Source organism: Oryza glaberrima, chromosome 10 (genome assembly GCF_000147395.1).
Source record: "Oryza glaberrima chromosome 10, OglaRS2, whole genome shotgun sequence".
Classification (NCBI taxonomy): domain Eukaryota; kingdom Viridiplantae; phylum Streptophyta; class Magnoliopsida; order Poales; family Poaceae; genus Oryza; species Oryza glaberrima.
Window position 1 is genome coordinate 18,027,175 of NC_068335.1, and position 18,874 is coordinate 18,046,048.

The 18,874-nt window shown below is 41.6% G+C and overlaps 3 protein-coding genes and 1 long non-coding RNA gene across 5 annotated transcripts; 3 read left to right on the forward strand and 1 right to left on the reverse strand.

Annotated features, from left to right (window-relative positions):
• Window positions 1-1,371: 1,371 nt before the first annotated feature.
• Window positions 1,372-10,633, forward strand: LOC127786365 (myosin-1-like). Its single transcript, XM_052313751.1, has 23 exons — window positions 1,372-2,097; window positions 3,192-3,293; window positions 3,377-3,520; window positions 3,600-3,750; window positions 3,834-3,861; window positions 4,496-4,661; window positions 4,741-4,804; window positions 4,919-4,932; window positions 5,032-5,116; window positions 5,360-5,463; window positions 5,612-5,750; window positions 6,154-6,272; window positions 6,373-6,525; window positions 6,605-6,694; window positions 6,991-7,068; window positions 7,710-7,868; window positions 7,953-8,156; window positions 8,247-8,452; window positions 8,533-8,668; window positions 8,897-9,026; window positions 9,125-9,271; window positions 9,367-9,446; window positions 9,607-10,633. Exons 1-23 carry the CDS (start codon window positions 1,639-1,641, stop codon window positions 10,264-10,266), a joined length of 3,618 nt encoding a protein of 1,205 aa, XP_052169711.1. The 5' UTR covers window positions 1,372-1,638; the 3' UTR covers window positions 10,267-10,633.
• A 448-nt stretch (window positions 10,634-11,081) lies between these two features.
• Window positions 11,082-16,181, forward strand: LOC127753466 (putative pentatricopeptide repeat-containing protein At5g52630). The gene is made up of 3 exons (XM_052278947.1): window positions 11,082-13,540; window positions 13,969-14,465; window positions 16,049-16,181. Exon 1 carries the CDS (start codon window positions 11,414-11,416, stop codon window positions 13,508-13,510), a length of 2,097 nt encoding a protein of 698 aa, XP_052134907.1. The 5' UTR covers window positions 11,082-11,413; the 3' UTR covers window positions 13,511-13,540; window positions 13,969-14,465; window positions 16,049-16,181.
• LOC127753467 (putative GEM-like protein 8) lies at window positions 14,475-17,247 on the reverse strand. The gene is made up of 4 exons (XM_052278948.1): window positions 16,915-17,247; window positions 16,738-16,818; window positions 16,364-16,638; window positions 14,475-16,236 (listed from the first exon to the last, which is right to left on the reverse strand). Exons 1-4 carry the CDS (start codon window positions 17,024-17,026, stop codon window positions 16,060-16,062), a joined length of 645 nt encoding a protein of 214 aa, XP_052134908.1. The 5' UTR covers window positions 17,027-17,247; the 3' UTR covers window positions 14,475-16,059.
• On the forward strand, window positions 16,729-18,449 carry LOC127753468 (uncharacterized). 2 transcript variants are annotated; one of them, XR_008012563.1, is made up of 5 exons: window positions 16,729-17,032; window positions 17,101-17,155; window positions 17,241-17,325; window positions 17,517-17,903; window positions 18,065-18,449. It is a non-coding gene; the product is annotated as an uncharacterized LOC127753468 (long non-coding RNA). The 2 variants fall into 2 exon arrangements; XR_008012564.1 differs by having other exon boundaries at window positions 17,012-17,155.
• Window positions 18,450-18,874: the final 425 nt, after the last annotated feature.

An 18,874-nucleotide genomic window follows, 5' to 3' on the forward strand; every position in this document is an offset into this window, starting at 1 on the left:
GAACCAAACCTTCATTGTTTTTTCTCTTTCCAGGTCTTCGTTCGAACCACCACCGAATTTTAAACCGCAAGAGACAAACCAAATCAAGCCAATTTGGACGGCCAATTTATAGTACTAAGTTTTGTATGGTTCAAACTTCAAACAAAGCGCTGACAAAACGAGCTGCCGCCCCTGTGGCGCGCAGCGACCCGGTCTCTCGAGCCGCATCCTGCGACCCGCTCCCGTCCGTCCGATCTCCATGAGACTCCATCCGACGGCTGCCGTTCAAAACGGCAAACGAGACGTTGGGACCTTATCCACACCGTGAGAGGCCGGAGTTTTTTTTTACTGGCTACTGTTGCAGCGTGCGCCACGTCACCCCCCGCTCCTCAATAATGGCGTGGATTTTAGCGAGTGCGAATTTACGCATTTACCCCTAGTGGTAACTGCCGGGAGGCGGCGTAGGTAGGCGGCTGGGATTTCACTGCGGGGTGGGCCCCGTTCATTGCTCCGTGGTGCACAAAGGTTGCAAGGTAGGAGTACGGTAAAAGACACGTTGGTTGTGTCACTGACAAGGTGTCCCGACGGGAGGTGGGGTCCACTTGTCGGTGAGTGATTTGGTGCAGTTTCTTTAGTATGGGTTTGGCTTCACGGTCGTGACGAATTATATATTTAGTTCTATCTGCCCGTGGTGTGCCACCTGTAAAGTAAAAGTGCTGTGCAAAGTGCAGAATCACTGCCTAAACTGTCGCGTAATTATAAATACTCTTTTCTCCTATAAAAAAAAATACCGAACGTAACACATCCTATTAGTAGTTCACTACGGAGCCTATATTATTATGAATATATATATATATACACACACACACTCTAAAATATGTTATATCCCGTCTTAGGTTTATTTTTTCTAGGACGGAGGGAGTATATGGAATTTTCACAATAATTTCATGGAAGTCAATTCATTTCACATAGATATTGGAAAGCACTTATAAATTGGACTCTGGTAGAAGTGTAGGATCACTTTGTTTAAATCTTGAAAGTTTCAGGGGCTCTCCTGCCATTTCAGCGCGACAAAGACAGCCACAAACTTGGACCGCGCAGCCGTTACCACCGTTAACCCTGCCGTTAGCCACCGGTTACTGACTCCTCCGCTGCTTTTCTTTTTTTTTTTTCTTCTCTTCGATTTCTTCCCCCCTCCGGATCTGACGAATTATGTGCGTGCGTGTGGGCATCGCCATGTGGCCGCCGCCGATTCAAAACCTTCCCAATAACGAAACCTCCCCACCCACCCCCTCCTCCCCCCACATTTAAATTTAAACATTTTTAAATCAAACCCCCCACGAAATTCGCCCTACGCAAAAAGCGAACCCCCTCTTAAATTCCATTAAAATATTTTTCTCCCCCTCTTCCCGTGCCACACCTCTCTCTTCCTCTGTCTCTGTCGCTGCAGAGAGGGAGAGAGAGAGAGAGGCTCGTCCACGCGAGCTTCCGGGAAGGAGGAGGAGGAGGAGGCGCGCATCGGAGGCGGAGGAGCTCGCCTGCGCGGCCATTCGTGCGGGATCGGCGGTTTCTGCGGTGTTTTTTGGAGGATTTGTGGTGGTGTTTTGAGTTTTGAGGTGGTTTTTGGGAGGGTGGATTTGGGGGGGAGATCCAGCGGGGATGGCGTCAGTGGAGGTGCGGTCGGTGAGGAAGTCGGCGGCGCTGAGGCCGCGGGGGCCGGGGAAGCTGCAGCCGGCGAGGTCGATGCCGCTGGACTACAGGTACTCGGCGGCGGGTGGTAGGAAGGCGGCGAACGGCGTCGGGGCACGGGTGGCGGTGGCGCCGGAGGAGGAGGAGGAGGAGGAGGGGGTGGAGGTGGGGGTGGTGGGGTTTGAGGGGGACGCGGACTCGCCGTACAGCTCACAGGCGGCGACGACGGAGGAGGTGGAGGAGGAGGGGGATGGGGAGAGGGGTGGAGGTGACGCGGAGGTGGATTCGGCGGCTGCTGCTACTGGTGCTCGGGCCACGGCGGCGGCGGCGGCGGCGACGACACCACGGAGGCAGTCTCCGGCGGGAGCTGGGAGCCCCTCGCAGCGCGACGCGAGGTGGGGTGACACGAGCTCCTACGGTGCTAGAAAGGTGGATCCTTTCCCCCTCCTTTAGTTCATTTTTCTTATTATTTCTAATGTTTTTGGAAGACGAACTTGTTGACGGTTTCATGTTAAAAAGTTTGGTCAGTTTGTGTAGAATTATGCTTGCGATTTTGTGAGCACTTTGACCAGTGATCCCGAGACGTCTTATAGTTTCCATGGAATGTCATAGTGCAGGCTTTAGGGAATTTTCCAGTAATCAGCAAAACAGTGCTAGGCTGAGCTATACCAAGATGTGGTTTTTTATGCTCGTGATCCACTCTTGTGCGTGTTATTGCTTGTTAGGAAATGTTGCCACTTGTCAACTGAGTTGTGGTGAGGGATTTCGGAATGTGAATTTTGAGAACATGTGAATTTCGTAAGTCTAGATTTCTATGTAATTATTACAATGTAGGTAAAGATCTCCATATGTGTCACCTTCAGGATAATTTCTACTGCAAGACAGAATCTTCTTTACTTCCAGCCTCTCAGGAAGTAGGAGACATTAAACATTAACTAGTAGAGCTTTGTTAAATGAGTTAACAGGGCTTGGTATCTTAAAATTTTATCAGCTAATAGTTTTCCAACTATTAGTACTTTTCTCTGTTGCCACCTTGATAATTCAAGATATGCTCTCCATTTTGGCATCTTTTCCCACTTTGATCGTCATGCATTACTCATATGCCTTGCAAACTAGGACTTCCAGTACACTAAGTGACTAAGGCACCGAAAGCTTATTTCTCAGTGAATGATTGAATCATAATTAATGTATACCTGCTATTTGCAGAAACATATACACATCTTCGTTTTCCCTTGTATGAAATTTGTAAGCTCTGTTATTGTATGTACCACTAGCACATTTAATAACTGTAGCAACATCAAGCTAGTTATTAAGACATGCAATTTCTACTCTATGTATAATTTTGAAACCAGAGGCAGGCATTTGTGATATTCACCTATTTATATTCTATATGAAGCGTAGCATAGCACCCAGTTATCATATTTTACACCGTCTGACTTTTGCAATTATACAAGCTAGCTTGTTTTGCGTCTTTGTAACAACTTGGCAGTGTCAGCTGACCTTCTACCCTAAACTTGCTGCAGAAGCACAGGGTTTTTTGCCAGCTTCCAAATGGTGATTGGGCCTTATGCACTGTAATTACAACCTCCGGTGACGATTCCGTACTAAAGCTTCCTGAAGGAAAAGTAGGCAACCTAATTTGCTTTGTTGAAGGCCTTATGGTTGGTTTCAGAGTGTGATAATCTGATTCTCAGTCATCTGATTTAAGGTACTGAGGTTGAAAACAGAGAGCCTTGAAGCTGCAAATCCTGAAATTCTTGATGGGGTGGATGATCTTATGCAGCTAAGTTATCTAAGTGAGCCATCCGTTCTGTACAATTTGCAGTACAGATACTCTCAAGACTTGATATATGTAAGGATAAATCTGAACTTCTTTTCTCCTTTATTTGGGAGTTCTATGGCTTTTATAGTGATACTATATTGTACTGTAGACTAAAGCAGGTCCAGTTTTGGTGGCGGTCAATCCTTTTAAGAAAGTTCCTCTATATGGTAATGAGTACATTGATGCATATAGAAATAAAACAAAGGATAGCCCACACGTTTATGCAATAGCAGATTCAGCCCTCCGTGAAATGAAAAGAGGTAATTCCACTTCTGTTAATACAACTACATATGTCTTGATGGTGCCATCTAAATTGAGAACTAAGTATTATGTTCATTTACAGATGAAGTTAACCAGTCTATCATCATAAGGTTGGTATTCTTTTTTCCAAGTTGGAAGCATTTAATGGAATTCTTAGTGCAAGGAAGTCTTGCACCATAGTTGATGTACCATCTTAATATGTTAAGCCAAACAAGTATGCATTTTCATAGTAATAGGTTTCATTTTCTGTTACTTTTGCTGCATATAAGTAGAATTAATAGTGCCCCAACTACCAGCCAACATACTTGCTGAACTAGTTTTCTCATTGACAGATGGATTCCTGTATTGTTCATTTATCAAGATTAGAACATAAGGGTTTTACTGAGATGATTAAACGATCCCACTGTTCTTTGGCTTTCTAGAGTTAGAAATTTAATGGTTGCCTAAGATATACAATTGGCGAGTCAACATTCAAATATTATGCACATTTTCCATTATGTTACCCTTGTTTTTTTCTCTTTCTTTCCTGTAACACCAAAACTTTTACCTTTTTGTATGTCTATCAAATCTTGTGAAAAATCCGATGACAACATAATTCCATCTGGTAGAAATATTTTACTTTGATAACAAGTTAACAGTTAGCTTGTTTTTTGAGGTCATTTTTTTAATTGATGTCATTTTTAATTATACCATGGTATATATTGATTATATGAATGAAGGATGTCTTCTTTTTAATATATATAGTGGTGAGAGTGGAGCAGGAAAGACAGAAACTGCAAAGATTGCTATGCAGTATTTGGCTTCTCTTGGAGGTGGGGGTGGCATAGAATATGAGATCCTACAAACCAACCCAATACTCGAGGCTTTTGGCAACGCAAAGACACTAAGAAATGACAACTCAAGTCGCTTTGTAAGTAATTTCTTGTGGGTATTGTAATACCACAATGTAGAACAAAGAGTTTGATTGATATCCTTGTTTTGTATTACAGGGAAAGCTCATTGAAATTCATTTTAGTACAACTGGAAGGATTTGTGGTGCCATGATTCAAACATGTATGTGAATTTGTACTGAGTACCCATTTTCAATATAATGTACCATTTTCTGGTTTCAGATTGATTTTCTTACTTTTGCTGACAATCTCCCCTACTGTTTCACCGTATGGCCAGTTCTACTTGAGAAGGTAACTCCTAAATTTGTGAATGTCCCTTTTCCTTATAAAAACGAATATGATATTTCACGAAGTGTAATTTAAACTGACATCCATTTTAACCTATGCCAGTCAAGGGTTGTACAATGTGCAGTTGGCGAGCGCTCCTACCATATTTTTTATCAACTATGTGCCGGTGCTCCTGCGTCCCTCAGAGGTACATATGACAGTGTCTGATTATACCATCACAGGCTTGTTTTTAGTATATCGTATCTTTTCTATGTATTGAAAGATTTCTTGTCTGTCTCGCTCAGTTTTTAACACAGATTCTATGCTACGTTTTCACTGTTGACATTTCTCTGTTTCTTCTTTGTTGCTCATCTATTTTGCTCTGTGGACAGTACTTGGCAAGAGCAAACCATTGTTACCTTGTAAACTTACTTCTAGTGTTCTGATACAGATAAGTTGAATATGAAGAAAGCGGATGAATACAAATATTTGAAGCAGAGTTGCTGCTATTCAATTGCCGGTGTGGATGATGCTCAAATGTTCCGTACTGTAACGGTATGACACTTCTGATGTCTCATTCTACACATGCCCCTTTTTGTGTGCAATAGGACTATACCATACCATGTTACAATAATCCTATCGATGCATGTCAGTAGTATTATATTTTTGCTGCTACCACGTTTCTGACTGCTTGGCATTTCAGGAAGCTATGAACATCGTTCATATCAGCAAAGAGGACCAAGATAATGTTTTCACGATGGTTTCTGCAGTTCTATGGCTAGGAGATGTCTCTTTCACGGTCATTGACAACGAAAACCATGTTGAGATTGTTGTAGATGAAGGTAAAGGAAAATATTTATGTTTTCACTCAATAATGCTATGAGTTATGACCACGTTTTGTATGATCTAATTCTAATACTCTCCAATGCCGACTGTTCTTTTGACACCGGTATTGCAAACTATTGGTGTAACTATCAGCAGTTGGTTTAGAATTGAACTAATTAATCTCCCATGCCTTGCACCTTGCCTCCTCTGCCCTTGTTTTGTTGGGACCAGTATTTCATCACCATTTCAGAAAAATAGCCTTAGTTTCATTTGAGCACACATTTTGATGAAAAGAACATTACTTTTTGCTTATCTTGTAATAATTTTTTCTTCTATCTTGTTCTCTTATATTTTTGGATTCTGAGGGTATTACTAGGTGGCTTTTACTATTTTGCTAACGAAGAAGTACTGATTTTGCAGCGGCAGAAACGGTCACAAGACTTCTTGGCTGCAGTATTGAAGATCTCAATTTAGCTTTGTCGAAGAGGCACATGAAAGTTAATAATGAAAATATTGTACAGAAACTCACCCTTTCACAGGTTAGTGAGTTTTGTTCTTAACTAAATGCAAGGTAGCAACAACAGCCATGAAAGTATTGTTAAATTCACAGTTCTGCACCCACCTCTTTGAATATTGCAGGCAATCGACACAAGAGATGCGTTGGCCAAGTCACTCTATGCCAGTTTGTTTGAGTGGCTTGTTGAACAAATTAACAAGTCTCTTTCAGTTGGCAAGCGTCGAACTGGGAGATCAATCAGCATTCTTGATATCTATGGCTTTGAATCATTCGATGTAATGTACTTCCATTTGACATGCTGTCATCATATTTTAATTGGCAAATGGTTTCTCATGTCATAACACAAAATTGCAGAGGAACAGTTTTGAACAGTTCTGTATTAACTATGCTAATGAAAGGCTCCAACAACATTTCAATCGCCATTTGTTTAAGCTTGAACAAGAGGTGAGCTATTGCTATGGTTTAAAATCCAGAATATATGTTTCAGGATTGCAACCTTCAACCTCTTATTTTTTTCCCATCATCGGCAGTGGCACTTTTTTAGAGTAATGATTTTCTTGTCATGCTATGAAGTTCCAATGCATTTTTTTTTCACAAGATCTGGTGATCTTCTCTTTCTCTTTGTGCACTTCTTGAACATGCTTTTCTGTGCTTTTTGTTAACTAAATGGAAGACTTGGTAGGTGTTACTAATTCACAGCAGAGATTTTTCTCTAAATTTTCTCTGATGTCTTCGAACAGGAATACGTTGAAGATGGCATTGACTGGGCAAAGGTTGAGTTTGAGGACAATCAGAACTGTTTGAATCTCTTTGAGAAAGTATGGGCCACTACATCTTGCCTGCTACTTATATTTATCTATAGAGAGTACTGTGCATTCATTGTTTAGTAGCACTGCATTAAAGTTTACTACCTAAGTTACTATAGACATAAGCACGTGAATGGTGGTGAACTACTGCCTAAAGCACACATGGATGAATTTACTATGGGTGAGGGAAACCTAGTCCATTTCTTTCAACTTTTGTAATGTGTCGCTGTAATTTTTTCTTGTTATCTTTTATGCAGACGCATCTTTACTACTAGTTAATTGTATGTGCTTTGCTAAAGGATAAAATAAACTATACCATCTGATGTGTTGACTTACCATCATTAGTTTGGTCCGCTTCACATCCTTGGTTCCACTTCTGTGGCTAGTATCATCATCTGCTGCTGTGTTCTCAGCATTGCTTCCACACCCAGTCGAATTTTGAAGGAGATTGTTGGGATATAAGTATAAATGTGCTAGTTATTTGCTTGTTTGGAGGTGTTTTTTTCTCAACATAAAAGGACAGCTGTTTTGTTAGAAAGATATTTAAGTTCACTTGGTTTTATTATCTGTGTAAATTGGCTTAAAAACAGCATACTAATATGCTAGTTCTTACTATCTAACGTTCTTTATCTCATCTACATTACTGGATATAGAAGCCACTGGGGTTGTTGTCTCTGCTAGATGAAGAATCTACCTTCCCCAATGCCACAGATCTTACTTTTGCGAACAAGCTTAAGCAACATCTGAACAATAATTCTTGCTTCCGAGGAGAAAGAGGCAAGGCTTTTGCAGTCCGTCACTATGCAGGAGAGGTTGGAAATTGACACTTATCCACAGCTGTTTACATCATGTTTCTTTTATCATGTGTTAACTTCATTTATCTTCTTGATAATCAGGTGGCTTATGACACGTCAGGTTTTCTAGAGAAGAATAGAGATTTATTGCACATGGACTCAATTCAGTTCCTTGCCAAATGCAAATCCTCACTACCACAAATGTTTGCATCCAAAATGCTTTCTCAATCTGATAATCCGTTACCTGTTCCATATAGAAATAGTGCTGCTGACTCACAGAAGTTAAGTGTTGCGATGAAGTTTAAGGTAATTTTTTTTGGCCCCAAATAACAATTTGCTAGATCATGAATGAAGTAGATTAGTTTTATTGACAGTGTCTGTCCAATTTTTTTTAAGGGACAATTGTTCCAACTTATGCAAAGACTCGAAAGTACAACACCACACTTTATACGTTGTATTAAGCCAAACAATTTGCAACTCCCTGCAATTTATGAACAAGGACTTGTGCTTCAACAACTCAAATGTTGTGGGGTTCTTGAGGTTGTCCGAATTTCAAGATCTGGATATCCAACAAGAATGACTCATCAGAAATTTGCTCGACGGTAAATAAAATATTTGAACAGTAGTATTGCATTTCTAGTTACCTTTTATTTTGCAATACTGTAACAGTTCATTTTATCAGGTATGGCTTTCTTCTTCTTGAGGATGTCGCATCTCAAGACCCACTTAGTGTTTCGGTTGCAATTCTTCACCAGTTTAACATTTTGCCTGAGATGTATCAAGTTGGGTACACAAAATTGTTCTTTCGAACTGGCCAGGTGAGCTAAGCAGCCTTTGTTTTATTTATTCACTTCCTGGTAATGAGTGTATTGCCAATAACTGTTGGCCTTGTTTTTCTGAATGAGCGTTAAATGTTTGCAAACTAAATATGTTTGCAGTTTCTTCATAAAATTTGTTCTGCAATTTTTATGGTGCCCCAGAATGGTCTATAGCATTTAATGACAATTATCTTCTATTGCTGATTTCTTATTTTTTGGGAACTGAAGATTGGCAAACTTGAAGACACTCGGAACCGTACTCTGCATGGTATTTTAAGGGTTCAAAGCTGTTTCAGAGGGCATCAAGCCCGTCGCCATGCAAGGGAACGAATAAGAGGAGTTTTGGCTCTTCAATCATGTACTTCCAAACTATTACAATTATATGTTGTATCTGTTCCATTTTCTTGTTGCTATAACTTCTCTCTCAGCTTACAATTCACCCTTCTTATCTTGTAGTTATTCGAGGTGAGAATGCAAGAAAAATGTATTCGTCTCTGGCGAGGAAACACAGGGCAGCCATTATTTTACAGAGAAATCTAAAATGCTGGCTTGCAAGAAGATATTTCGTTAACATACGGAAGGCTTCAGTAGTAATACAATCTGGTAAGAAGATCCTTGACATCGTCATTTAGAACTTCACATGGGACTATGGAAGTGGTAATCTGGATTACTGATTATGGTTCCTTGCTATCTTTAAGGCATTCGTGGTTGTCTTGTTCGAAGATGTGCTGGCAATGTTGATCTATTGAATGTGCTAAGAGAATTCGAATCAAAGAAGGTAAGATAAGTCCTGGTTTTGCCTTCATATGCATGAGTTGGATCATCCAGTCAAAACTGAAGTTAGTATTTCTCCTGGTCCATTTGGTTCATTCAGAACTAACATAAATGGCCATTACACTATTTTGCTTGTGTCTGAAATCATTCCTAAAATTCTTCAGGAGGCAGAGGGTGACCAAATTTTGATTAAGGCATCATTCCTGGCTGAGCTACAAAGGCGAATATTAAAGGCCGAGGCGACAGTCCGAGAAAAGGATGAAGAGAACGAGATGCTTCAGCAGCGACTTCAGCAATATGAAAACCGATGGTCAGAATACGAGCAGAAAATGAAAGCGATGGAGGAAATGTGGCAGAAGCAAATGCGGTCATTACAATCAAGCCTATCCGTAGCAAAGAAGAGCCTTGCTCTTGATGAGACGCCTAGGATGTCCGACTCATCGGTCGACCAGAGCTGGGAGAGCAATGGGGTTCACATTGGCAGCGCGTCGCAGCTGGTTCCACGCACCGTTGGACGGGAGATGAATGCCAGCATCAGCGTCATCAGCCGCTTGGCCGAAGAGTTCGAGCAGCGCAGCCAGGTCTTCGCTGATGATGCCAAGTTCTTGGTTGAGGTCAAGTCCGGACAGGCCGATGCCAGCCTGAACCCTGACATGGAGCTCCGTAGGCTGAAGCAGAACTTCGACTCATGGAAGAAGGACTTCGGCTCGCGCATAAGGGAGACGAAGGTGATCCTCAACAAGCTGGGGAGCGGCAACGAATCGTCGCCCAACTCGGTGAAGCGAAAATGGTGGGGGAGGCTGAACACATCCAAGTTTTCATGAGCTACCATGTAATGGTGTAGAAAATGCGGCGCTGGTATTTTACAAAGCCCGCGAGGTTGGTTGCTAGTGCTAGAGTTTCTTCTCAACTGAGTATTGGTGAAAGCCCAGCGTTTTGGGTTGGATTTGTGATTTGTGGAGGGCGAGTTTGTATAGTTCTTCCACTGAGGCCTTCTTTGCAGGGGCCAAAAGAACCACTGAGTTGTGATGTAATTACTTGTTAAGATAGCTGCTAAACGGGAGGAGATTGGAGATTGTTCAGTGCCGTTTCCTTCTCTTGTCCGATCTCAGCTTGTAGGTCTGTAGTTTTGTAGTTTGTATCAGGTATTATCATCACTGAATAATGGGAAAATGTATCTGCCTGTGCCAACGCATTTCTCCTTGGTCGCTGCTTGTTGCAAAGTTGCAATGTGCTCGAGCATCTTATCAGTGCTTTTTATGTGGGCCCACCTGTCAGTTATCATGTTTTTTTTTCCTTCAAATTTTTATAATATCTTAAATAAATTTCCCAAAAATACAATCATTTGGTTAAAACCCTTTGTATGACTTTAGTCGAGTTCTCCCTCGGTCCTAAAATATAAGTGATTTTAAATAAATGTGATGCATCCTATATTCATATTATTAAGATGTGTTACATCCCTACAAAATCACTTATATTTTAAGACGAAGAAAGTATTTTATAAAATTATAACAATGGCAAATGGTTTTATAAAAAACTGCAACTTAATTCTTCGTGTGTGTGACATACGGGCCAACTTGCAATTTGCATGTGTAAATCAGTAAATTATAGGTCGGTTCAAAATTATCACAAACAAGGTTGTATTTCCTTTCCTTTTTTAAAAAAAGAATCATACACTGCCGTTGCAGCTCTCGGAAAATATCGAGCTCTAATGGTTTTGATAAAACATTTCTAAACTTTTAAACTTTATTTACGCCGTGTTTAGTTCCGAAATATTTTTTCAAACTTTTCCATCACATCAAACTTTTCTACACACATAAACTTTCAACTTTTCACGTCGTTTCAATTTCAACCAAACTTTCAATTTTAGCGTGAACTAAACACAGCCTTATTTATGAAACAAAATTTCATAATACTCTTGGCCCGAAACACACGTTGGCTGGCTCTCACTGCCACTCGGGCCCCACCCTCATGGCGAAGTATTGGGGCCAGCGGCTATGGCGGCCGCCGGCGCCGGACGCCGCCACGACCGTTCACCTGGCCTCCCTCCTCCAGTCGTGCGGCCGCGCCGGCGACCTCCGCCGGGGCCGCCTCCTCCACGCGCGGCTCGTGCTCTCCGGCGCGGCCGCCGCGTCCACCTTCCTCGCCAACCACCTCATCACCATGTACTCCCACTGCGCCGACCTCGCCTCCGCGCTCCGCCTCTTCGCCGCCATGCCCCGCCGCAACGCCGTCTCCTGGACCACCCTCGTCTCGGGCCTCTCCCAGAACCTCATGCACGCCGACGCGCTCGCCGCCTTCGCCGCCATGCGCCGCGCGGGCGTCGCGCCCACGCGGTTCGCGCTCTCCAGCGCCGCGCGCGCCGCGGCCGCGCTCGGGGCCCCGCTCCCGGGCGCGCAGCTGCACTGCGTCGGCGTCAGGCTCGGCTTCGACACCGAGCTCTTCGTCGCGAGCAACCTCGCGGATATGTACTCCAAGTGCGGGCTCTTGTCTGAAGCATGCAGGGTGTTCGACCAAATGCCCCAGAAGGATGCCGTTGCCTGGACAGCCATGATCGATGGGTATGCCAAGAATGGGAGCCTTGAGGCGGCTGTTTTGTCTTTCCGGGACATGAAACGCGAGGGACTGGTTGGTGCTGATCAGCATGTGTTCTGCAGTGTGTTGAGTGGGTCGGGAGGGCTCAAGGATGGGTGGCTCAGCAAAAGCATCCATTGTTGTGTGACAAAGGCAGGGTTTGAACTGGAGGTTGCTGTGAGGAATGCACTCATTGACATGTACGCTAAGTCCATGGATGTGGAGAGTGCCTCTCGCGTGCTGAAGATTGACCCTGGAGGTTGGAATGTTGTATCAGGCACCTCTATGATTGATGGTTACATTGAGACCGATTGTGTTGAGGAGGCCCTTGTAATATATGTTGAACTGCGGAGACAAGGAGTCGAGCCTAACGAATTCACTTTCTCGAGCATGATCAAGGGCTGTGCCATGCAGGCTCTGCTTGAGCAAGGTGCTCAATTGCATGCTCAAGTGATCAAAACGGATTTGATCAGGGACTCCTTCGTTGGTTCCACCCTAGTGGATATGTATGGGAAGTGTGGCCTTATAAGTTTGTCCATGCAGTTATTTAATGAGATTGAATACAGAACAGATATTGCTTGGAATGCGGTAATCAATGTATTCGCACAACATGGTCATGGAAGGGAAGCAATCCAAGCTTTCGATAGGATGATCTATAGTGGTATCAGGCCAAATCACATTGCATTTGTCAGCCTGCTCACAGCATGCAGTCATGCTGGATTAGTGGATGAAGGACTCAAGTATTTTTACTCTATGAAGGAAGCCCATGGTATTGAGCCTAAAGAGGAGCACTATTCCTGTATCATTGATACGTATGGTCGAGCTGGGAGATTAGATGAAGCATATAAGTTCATATCTGAGATGCCCATCAAGCCCAATGCCTATGGCTGGTGCTCTTTGCTTGGAGCTTGCCGTATGCGAGGGAGCAAGGAGCTGGGGGAGGTTGCGGCACAAAATCTTATGAAGCTTGAACCAGGTAACACTGGTATTCATGTGTCCCTTTCTGGGATCTATGCATCCCTGGGCCAATGGGAGGATGTGAAGGCAGTCAGGAAGTTGATGAGAGATAGCAGGATTAAGAAACTTCCTGGTTTTAGCTGGGTCGATTCTAACAAAAAAACCCATGTGTTTGGATCCGAGGATTGGTCACATCCACAGCAGAAGGACATATATGAAAAACTTGAGGAACTCACTACGAGGATAAAGGAGGAAGGTTATATCCCGGATACAAGCTTCTTGCCATGTAATTTAGAAGACATCGCAAAAGAGAGGATTCTTCGTTATCACAGTGAGAGAATAGCTGTAGCTTTTGCTTTGATAAGCATGCCAGCTACAAAACCAATCATTGTGAAGAAGAATTTGCGGATATGTATAGACTGCCACACTGCATTCAAGTTCATTTGTAAGGTAGAAAGAAGGGATATTATTGTGAGAGATAATTCCAGGTTTCACCATTTTGTGAATGGTAGGTGTTCCTGTGGAGATTACTGGTGATTAACTCTTATCCTTTTTCGAGCTAGAAAGGTACAATAGGAACTTCTACACTGCTGGCAACTGACCTTTTTACAGTGCTTAAATTTCCATGTTAGTTGTTACTGTTTTTTTTATGTACTTGTATACAGTTGCTAGTTGTAACAATATTGATTCAGAAAAAAAAAAGGTAAAATCTTACTTAGAAAGGGGTAGAAATGCAAGAGCATACCTCATGTGTATGCACTAACTGCTCATCAGGCAAACACATGCAAATCTAGCCCATTTTCTCCTCAACTTTTTTCCAGTGGTTTTGTGTCTTTGTTGGGGTGGTGGTGGTGTGTGTGGGGGGTGGGTGGGGTTGAAATATGTAGGTCACAGATGTTCCATTTTTCACCAGCACCTTTCATGTAGCCTTTACATTTTGTACACAGTTTTCTCATGAAATTAATGCATGGACTCTGGACCCTATGTACCTGCAGCAAAGCAGCATGTGGATACTCTCTGCCAACCACGTATACTGCATCCTTGGGAATGGAGTGAGGGTATAATGGTTTTACTTTCTTAAGATCAAAGAACGCTGTTCAATTATTTCTTTATTAACTTTCATTAGAATGGGCTCCGGAAGACATGTGTTCTAGCTTAATGGCCTCAGTTTTGACACTTTGAATAACCTCTCTTTGACTGTTCCTCCAAGAAATGTTTCCACATGGAAAATGTGCACCCTTGAACCAGTTTCGTATACCATATACCTCTTTTATTAGGCAGAAGAACCTAACAAACAAATATTCGAAGGAGTAAATCAGCATTGCTGAATTGGTACAGTTTGCTTTCGTACCGATAAAAGGAACTCAGTCAGGTGGGGTGTGGAGGTTGGATAAGGATGAGCTCATCAACTGAAAGCTTGAATTCTTTGAACTGATATGTGAAGGTGATGGTGGTGTGGTTTCTGGAAGCCTGTTGTTTGTTTCAAGAGTAGGTATGGCTATTCCCTGGCTTCCTAATACTTTCCAGCATAACATGAGAACCTGTTAAATGGTGAAACATGATATTGTTTGACATTTCCTTCACTGCTACTGAATGGAGAAAACACACATTTTATAACATGGTTCCATACTACCATTTAGAGTTGTAGTTACAACATGCTCTTGATCTATTTTTAGGCATAACATTCACTAACTCTGATATTTCATGTAGCTTGTCATTAGTGTTATGCTGGTTGAGGCAGTTGAACCTTTATCATCTGCAAAACCTGGCTATAGTTCTCTGTTAACTTCCTTTCCTTGTAAGAAATGGTCATTTGTTCTTATCCATTAAAAAATACTGATACAACGTAAGAATTGAGAATGGGCTTTCTTTGACAGAATAATGTAGTGTAATCAAGTCAGCACTTTTTCCTGCAGAGTCATCATCTGATCACCACGTTATAAATAAACAATACTTTATTGACCTAACTGGAAAGCTGTCTTCTAATGCTCTGTTGTTGCCTTTTATTTTAATTGTTGGTACCTTGGATTTTACCATGGCAGTAAAACTTGCAAAAAAAAGAAGCTAAACAACAAAGGGCACTGATGGAGAACTAACAAGGGCGTGGAAATCTATCTGATGTGTAAAGTAGATCTTTTTTTATCGAACTGGGATTTAATCAAATCAACACATGGTTTGCTCTTTTTTTCCATGTTATGCGTCAGTTTCAACTAGCTTCCATGTAGTGATGTTGAACTGAATTTGTAACCATGTGCTACCAACTGTAGAAAGTTATTTAGCATACAGCTGATCGCTTTCAAAGCAAGAAGTACTATTGGGCATTTGGAGGAGGCTTTCAATTTACATTCTCTGTGGTTCCTATATGCACTTATTACTGCAATTTTTTATGTATCATTTTTGCAACAATATTCAGCCATATTCTGGATTCTCTATGTGCTTGTGATTGCCCCAACTCCTTATGCAATTATGCTTGACAGTTTTGGCTGTTCAGTTTTATTTACATGATGCTCTCTTCTGTAACTATCATAGTACATAAGGCCAGTTAATCTACAGGAACACAGAACATCACCATTGATCACACATCAGAATCCAGAGGCCCCACGCCTAAAATGATGACACACATAAAAGAAAAATATATAAAAGATGGCCAAATAAAAGCAAGTTGAGCATAGCAAAGTAGAAGTGTAGAATATGATAATCCCTTCATATGAAAATGATCCATAGACTGATTTGGTGGCAAAGTTCATAGCTAATTTCCTAGAGCTGTCATTTCCTTGAAGTAGAAAAACTGCCGAGGAGCAGGCATTCTCCTCAATTGACATTAGATAAGGCCTTAGCTTGAACAATTGACAAATCCACTCTCTTGCTTTATTAGATTAATATGAGGTTCCATAGAGAACCAAATCGCTATATAGTAAGTGTTGGTTTGATGCTTTGGACTTTGAGCATATTATAAGTCCATAACATTCAAAAACCTTGTTTTGTGAAGAAAAAAAATGATTTTCCTTGTTCAATTGTATATTTTCAATGTACATATACCATATCAACATGGTATGCAGTATGTTTCAATTACAGAACTGGGTGTATCATCTAAATTCTGAAATTACACGCTGAAGATATTCAAATGATTTTGTGTGGCTGATGAACCCCATAAACCAAAAATCAAAGCCGTCAACAGTAACTACATCGATGTACTTCTCGTCAGGATTGTACAAATTTTCTCTCACTGCAGCACTCTTTATCCTCTTTGCTGGGATCAAGACCTGTAGAAGGTAAAAAAGTTCCAGTCAGCTTTGATTTCAAGTGCACATCCAAATATTTCTGAGCCAGGACTTTCTATTTATAAGCTCTATCTATGTAACATTGAACAGGGAATTTTGCTTTATTTACCTTGTAGGGCACCCTTGTTATGCCTCCTTTTGGTGATGTCAAATCCAAAGGCCTATCACTGTGGAAGGCAATCTTTTCAGTGGAGATGAAAAGCATGCCAGCTATAGGGCCAGCTGTGGTTGAAAGATAGCACTGGAAAGCCTTCAATAGCTTCTCATCTTTGTCGACTTGAAAGTATTGCCTGAACACTTTGTCGATGCTACCAGCTTGGAGAACCTTTGCACCTAAACTCAATTTCCCTTTGAGTGTGTCTGAAATCTTTGGTCCCAGAGTTACTGCAAGGACAAAAGAAAGGGGTTGGGAATAAGTAATTGCCTGATCCATACAAACAAAACTTCTAACTGGTAGAAGTGCATCGCAAATTGAATACTCACTGTGTTCTTTGAAACCCTGCACATAACTATCTGTTTTCTGGCTCAGTTTGCTCATCCGATAAATGATGGAATTCTTCTTGCCTGGACAACAAAAAGGATACGAAAATCAGTATTGGCATTCTCAGAGTATAGCTGCTGGAAAAGGAGAAATCAGAAACAAGGGCATGGGGTTATTACCCTTCTTATGAACCAAAGAAGACCGGGAAGTTTTCCTTTCTATTTTCTCCTCAGCATATGCGAAGGAAGCCAGAGGAATTCCAATGACATGCTCCTGGCTGAAGCCCTCCATTGCCTGGTAAGCTAGCTCTCTCTCTTTCTCTGCTTGTGCACTGGAGCTTTAAGAGTTTCTTTCCCTGTGAGTAGTTGGCTCCCTGCTCCAGGCCATGTATGGGGTTATATAAGGAGAAGCTACCTAAAGGTACTAGCTTATCTTTATTCCATTGGAACAAAGTGGCGCAACTGAATCATCACTTTATGCTGCATACTCACCGTCGCCTCATCAGGATCAAAAAGCAAGCAAAACCTTCCTTGACTAAAGCAATGGACGTGAGAAGAACTCCTTGAGCTTTCAGCCCAGCTAATGAGGAGGTATCGATGCTTCCCTTTTTAAGATGAACTTTCTGTTGCGATACTGTTTATCATGAGGTGGTTGATAGCATGCTAAACTGTTATCTTTATAAGTTGATGATAGGAGAACATTGTAGGGTTTCCTTTTTGCCATTAACTCTTTAAGTGGGTTATTTGATACGTGGTGATAAACAGGTTCTCTGTTTTTCCAGTTCAGGCATCGGGCAAACACGTGGTTGATTACTTGGTTCAAATTTCAGACCAAACTGCGGGTACATATTTGGTCACCTTTCCACTTACATTTTGGTCACGTTTTTGTGATGAATGTTGTTCAGGATGCTCGACCATACTAAGAATGTCCACTTCTCAAGTTCGTATGACAAGATCGATGCTTCGATGAACCTGATGTGAAATTACTACAGAATATAGCTAGTAATGAGCAAAGCTAAACTATAAACACTGCTTCCTACTGAGAGAGTGCAATCAGGTCCAGAATCAAACCAGACTTACTGACTGAGGCTGTAAAGAGCTGCAAAGATTCTTCAATGAATACTCAAAAAAATCTTCAATGTTTTGTTTCCAATCCTGCTGATGAAGAGGTAATGACGACATGCAATTGAGCACTTTGACTACTTTTCAATGGCAATGACGACATGCCTTAAGTTACTTACAAACCTTATTAATAGTCGCTACTATATTAGTGATCAATACATAACTAGAAAAATACTTCTGTGCTGACCCTTTCGGCCCTTTTTTTCAGGTAAGTAGAAAATGAAAAGAGCAAAAAGGGAGAAAAAAAAGGCAGGCAGGTTGTTGGTGAAGGGCTTAAGTCTTAAGATCTTCTTTTTGTTGTGGCACCACATTGGCTATGTCCCTTTTGCTTATACCTTGGGGCCACACCCTTTTAGCTGGGGATCATTTAGAATCTAAACAAACAAATAAAAAGAATCCCTTCCATTGACAGATTCAGAGTTCAAGAACATGGTGGCCCCAGGTGATGGCTGGGGCCTCTGATCTGATGTGTGATGAGACTAATCTGATGTGTAAAACTGCTCACTTTCCGCTAATTATGACTTAATTTAAGGGCGTCATAGTTACGCGTTTTTTATAAGCGTTGGTTGTGCTGCGTCATAATGACAAGTGTTGATCTGACAGACCTGGAGCTTATGCGTAACCTCGTCAGAATTGCGACCATGCTGGCATGTTCGATAAAAGGCGTTGGTATGAGCTGTTGTTGTGACATCCCAGGTCTTAGTTTTATGCTTGATAATTGAGGGATTATTTTATGGATATACTAGATCTGCACTTTGACAACTTTTTCAGTTGAACTTTAGCTTAACTAGCATACACAGTTATAGTCAGTTACCAAACTTAGAAAAATGATAATATTTTACAGGCAATAATCCTCTTCTTTGCAAGGTGAAAACAACTCGGAATAATCTTAAAAGCAATAACAATAATATTCGGTTGAAAATATTCGTGTAACCAATGTTACAATGCTTTTCTAAGAGGGTGTGCACGTACCAACCACACTCACACGTGTCAGCCTGTCATCTACACATTTTAGATG

Coding starts and splice junctions, on each gene's coding strand:
- LOC127786365 (XM_052313751.1), top strand. CDS start 1,639: ATGGCGTCAGTGGAGGTGCGGTCGGTGAGGAAGTCGGCGGCGCTGAGG. Junction 5,464..5,611: donor AAATGTTCCGTACTGTAACG/GTATGACACTTC, acceptor TTGGCATTTCAG/GAAGCTATGAACATCGTTCA. Junction 7,869..7,952: donor TCCGTCACTATGCAGGAGAG/GTTGGAAATTGA, acceptor CTTGATAATCAG/GTGGCTTATGACACGTCAGG.
- LOC127753466 (XM_052278947.1), top strand. CDS start 11,414: ATGGCGAAGTATTGGGGCCAGCGGCTATGGCGGCCGCCGGCGCCGGAC.
- LOC127753467 (XM_052278948.1), bottom strand. CDS start 17,026: ATGGAGGGCTTCAGCCAGGAGCATGTCATTGGAATTCCTCTGGCTTCC. Junction 16,639..16,737: donor GCAGGGTTTCAAAGAACACA/GTGAGTATTCAA, acceptor TTGTCCTTGCAG/TAACTCTGGGACCAAAGATT. Junction 16,237..16,363: donor TAACAAGGGTGCCCTACAAG/GTAAATAAAGCA, acceptor TACCTTCTACAG/GTCTTGATCCCAGCAAAGAG.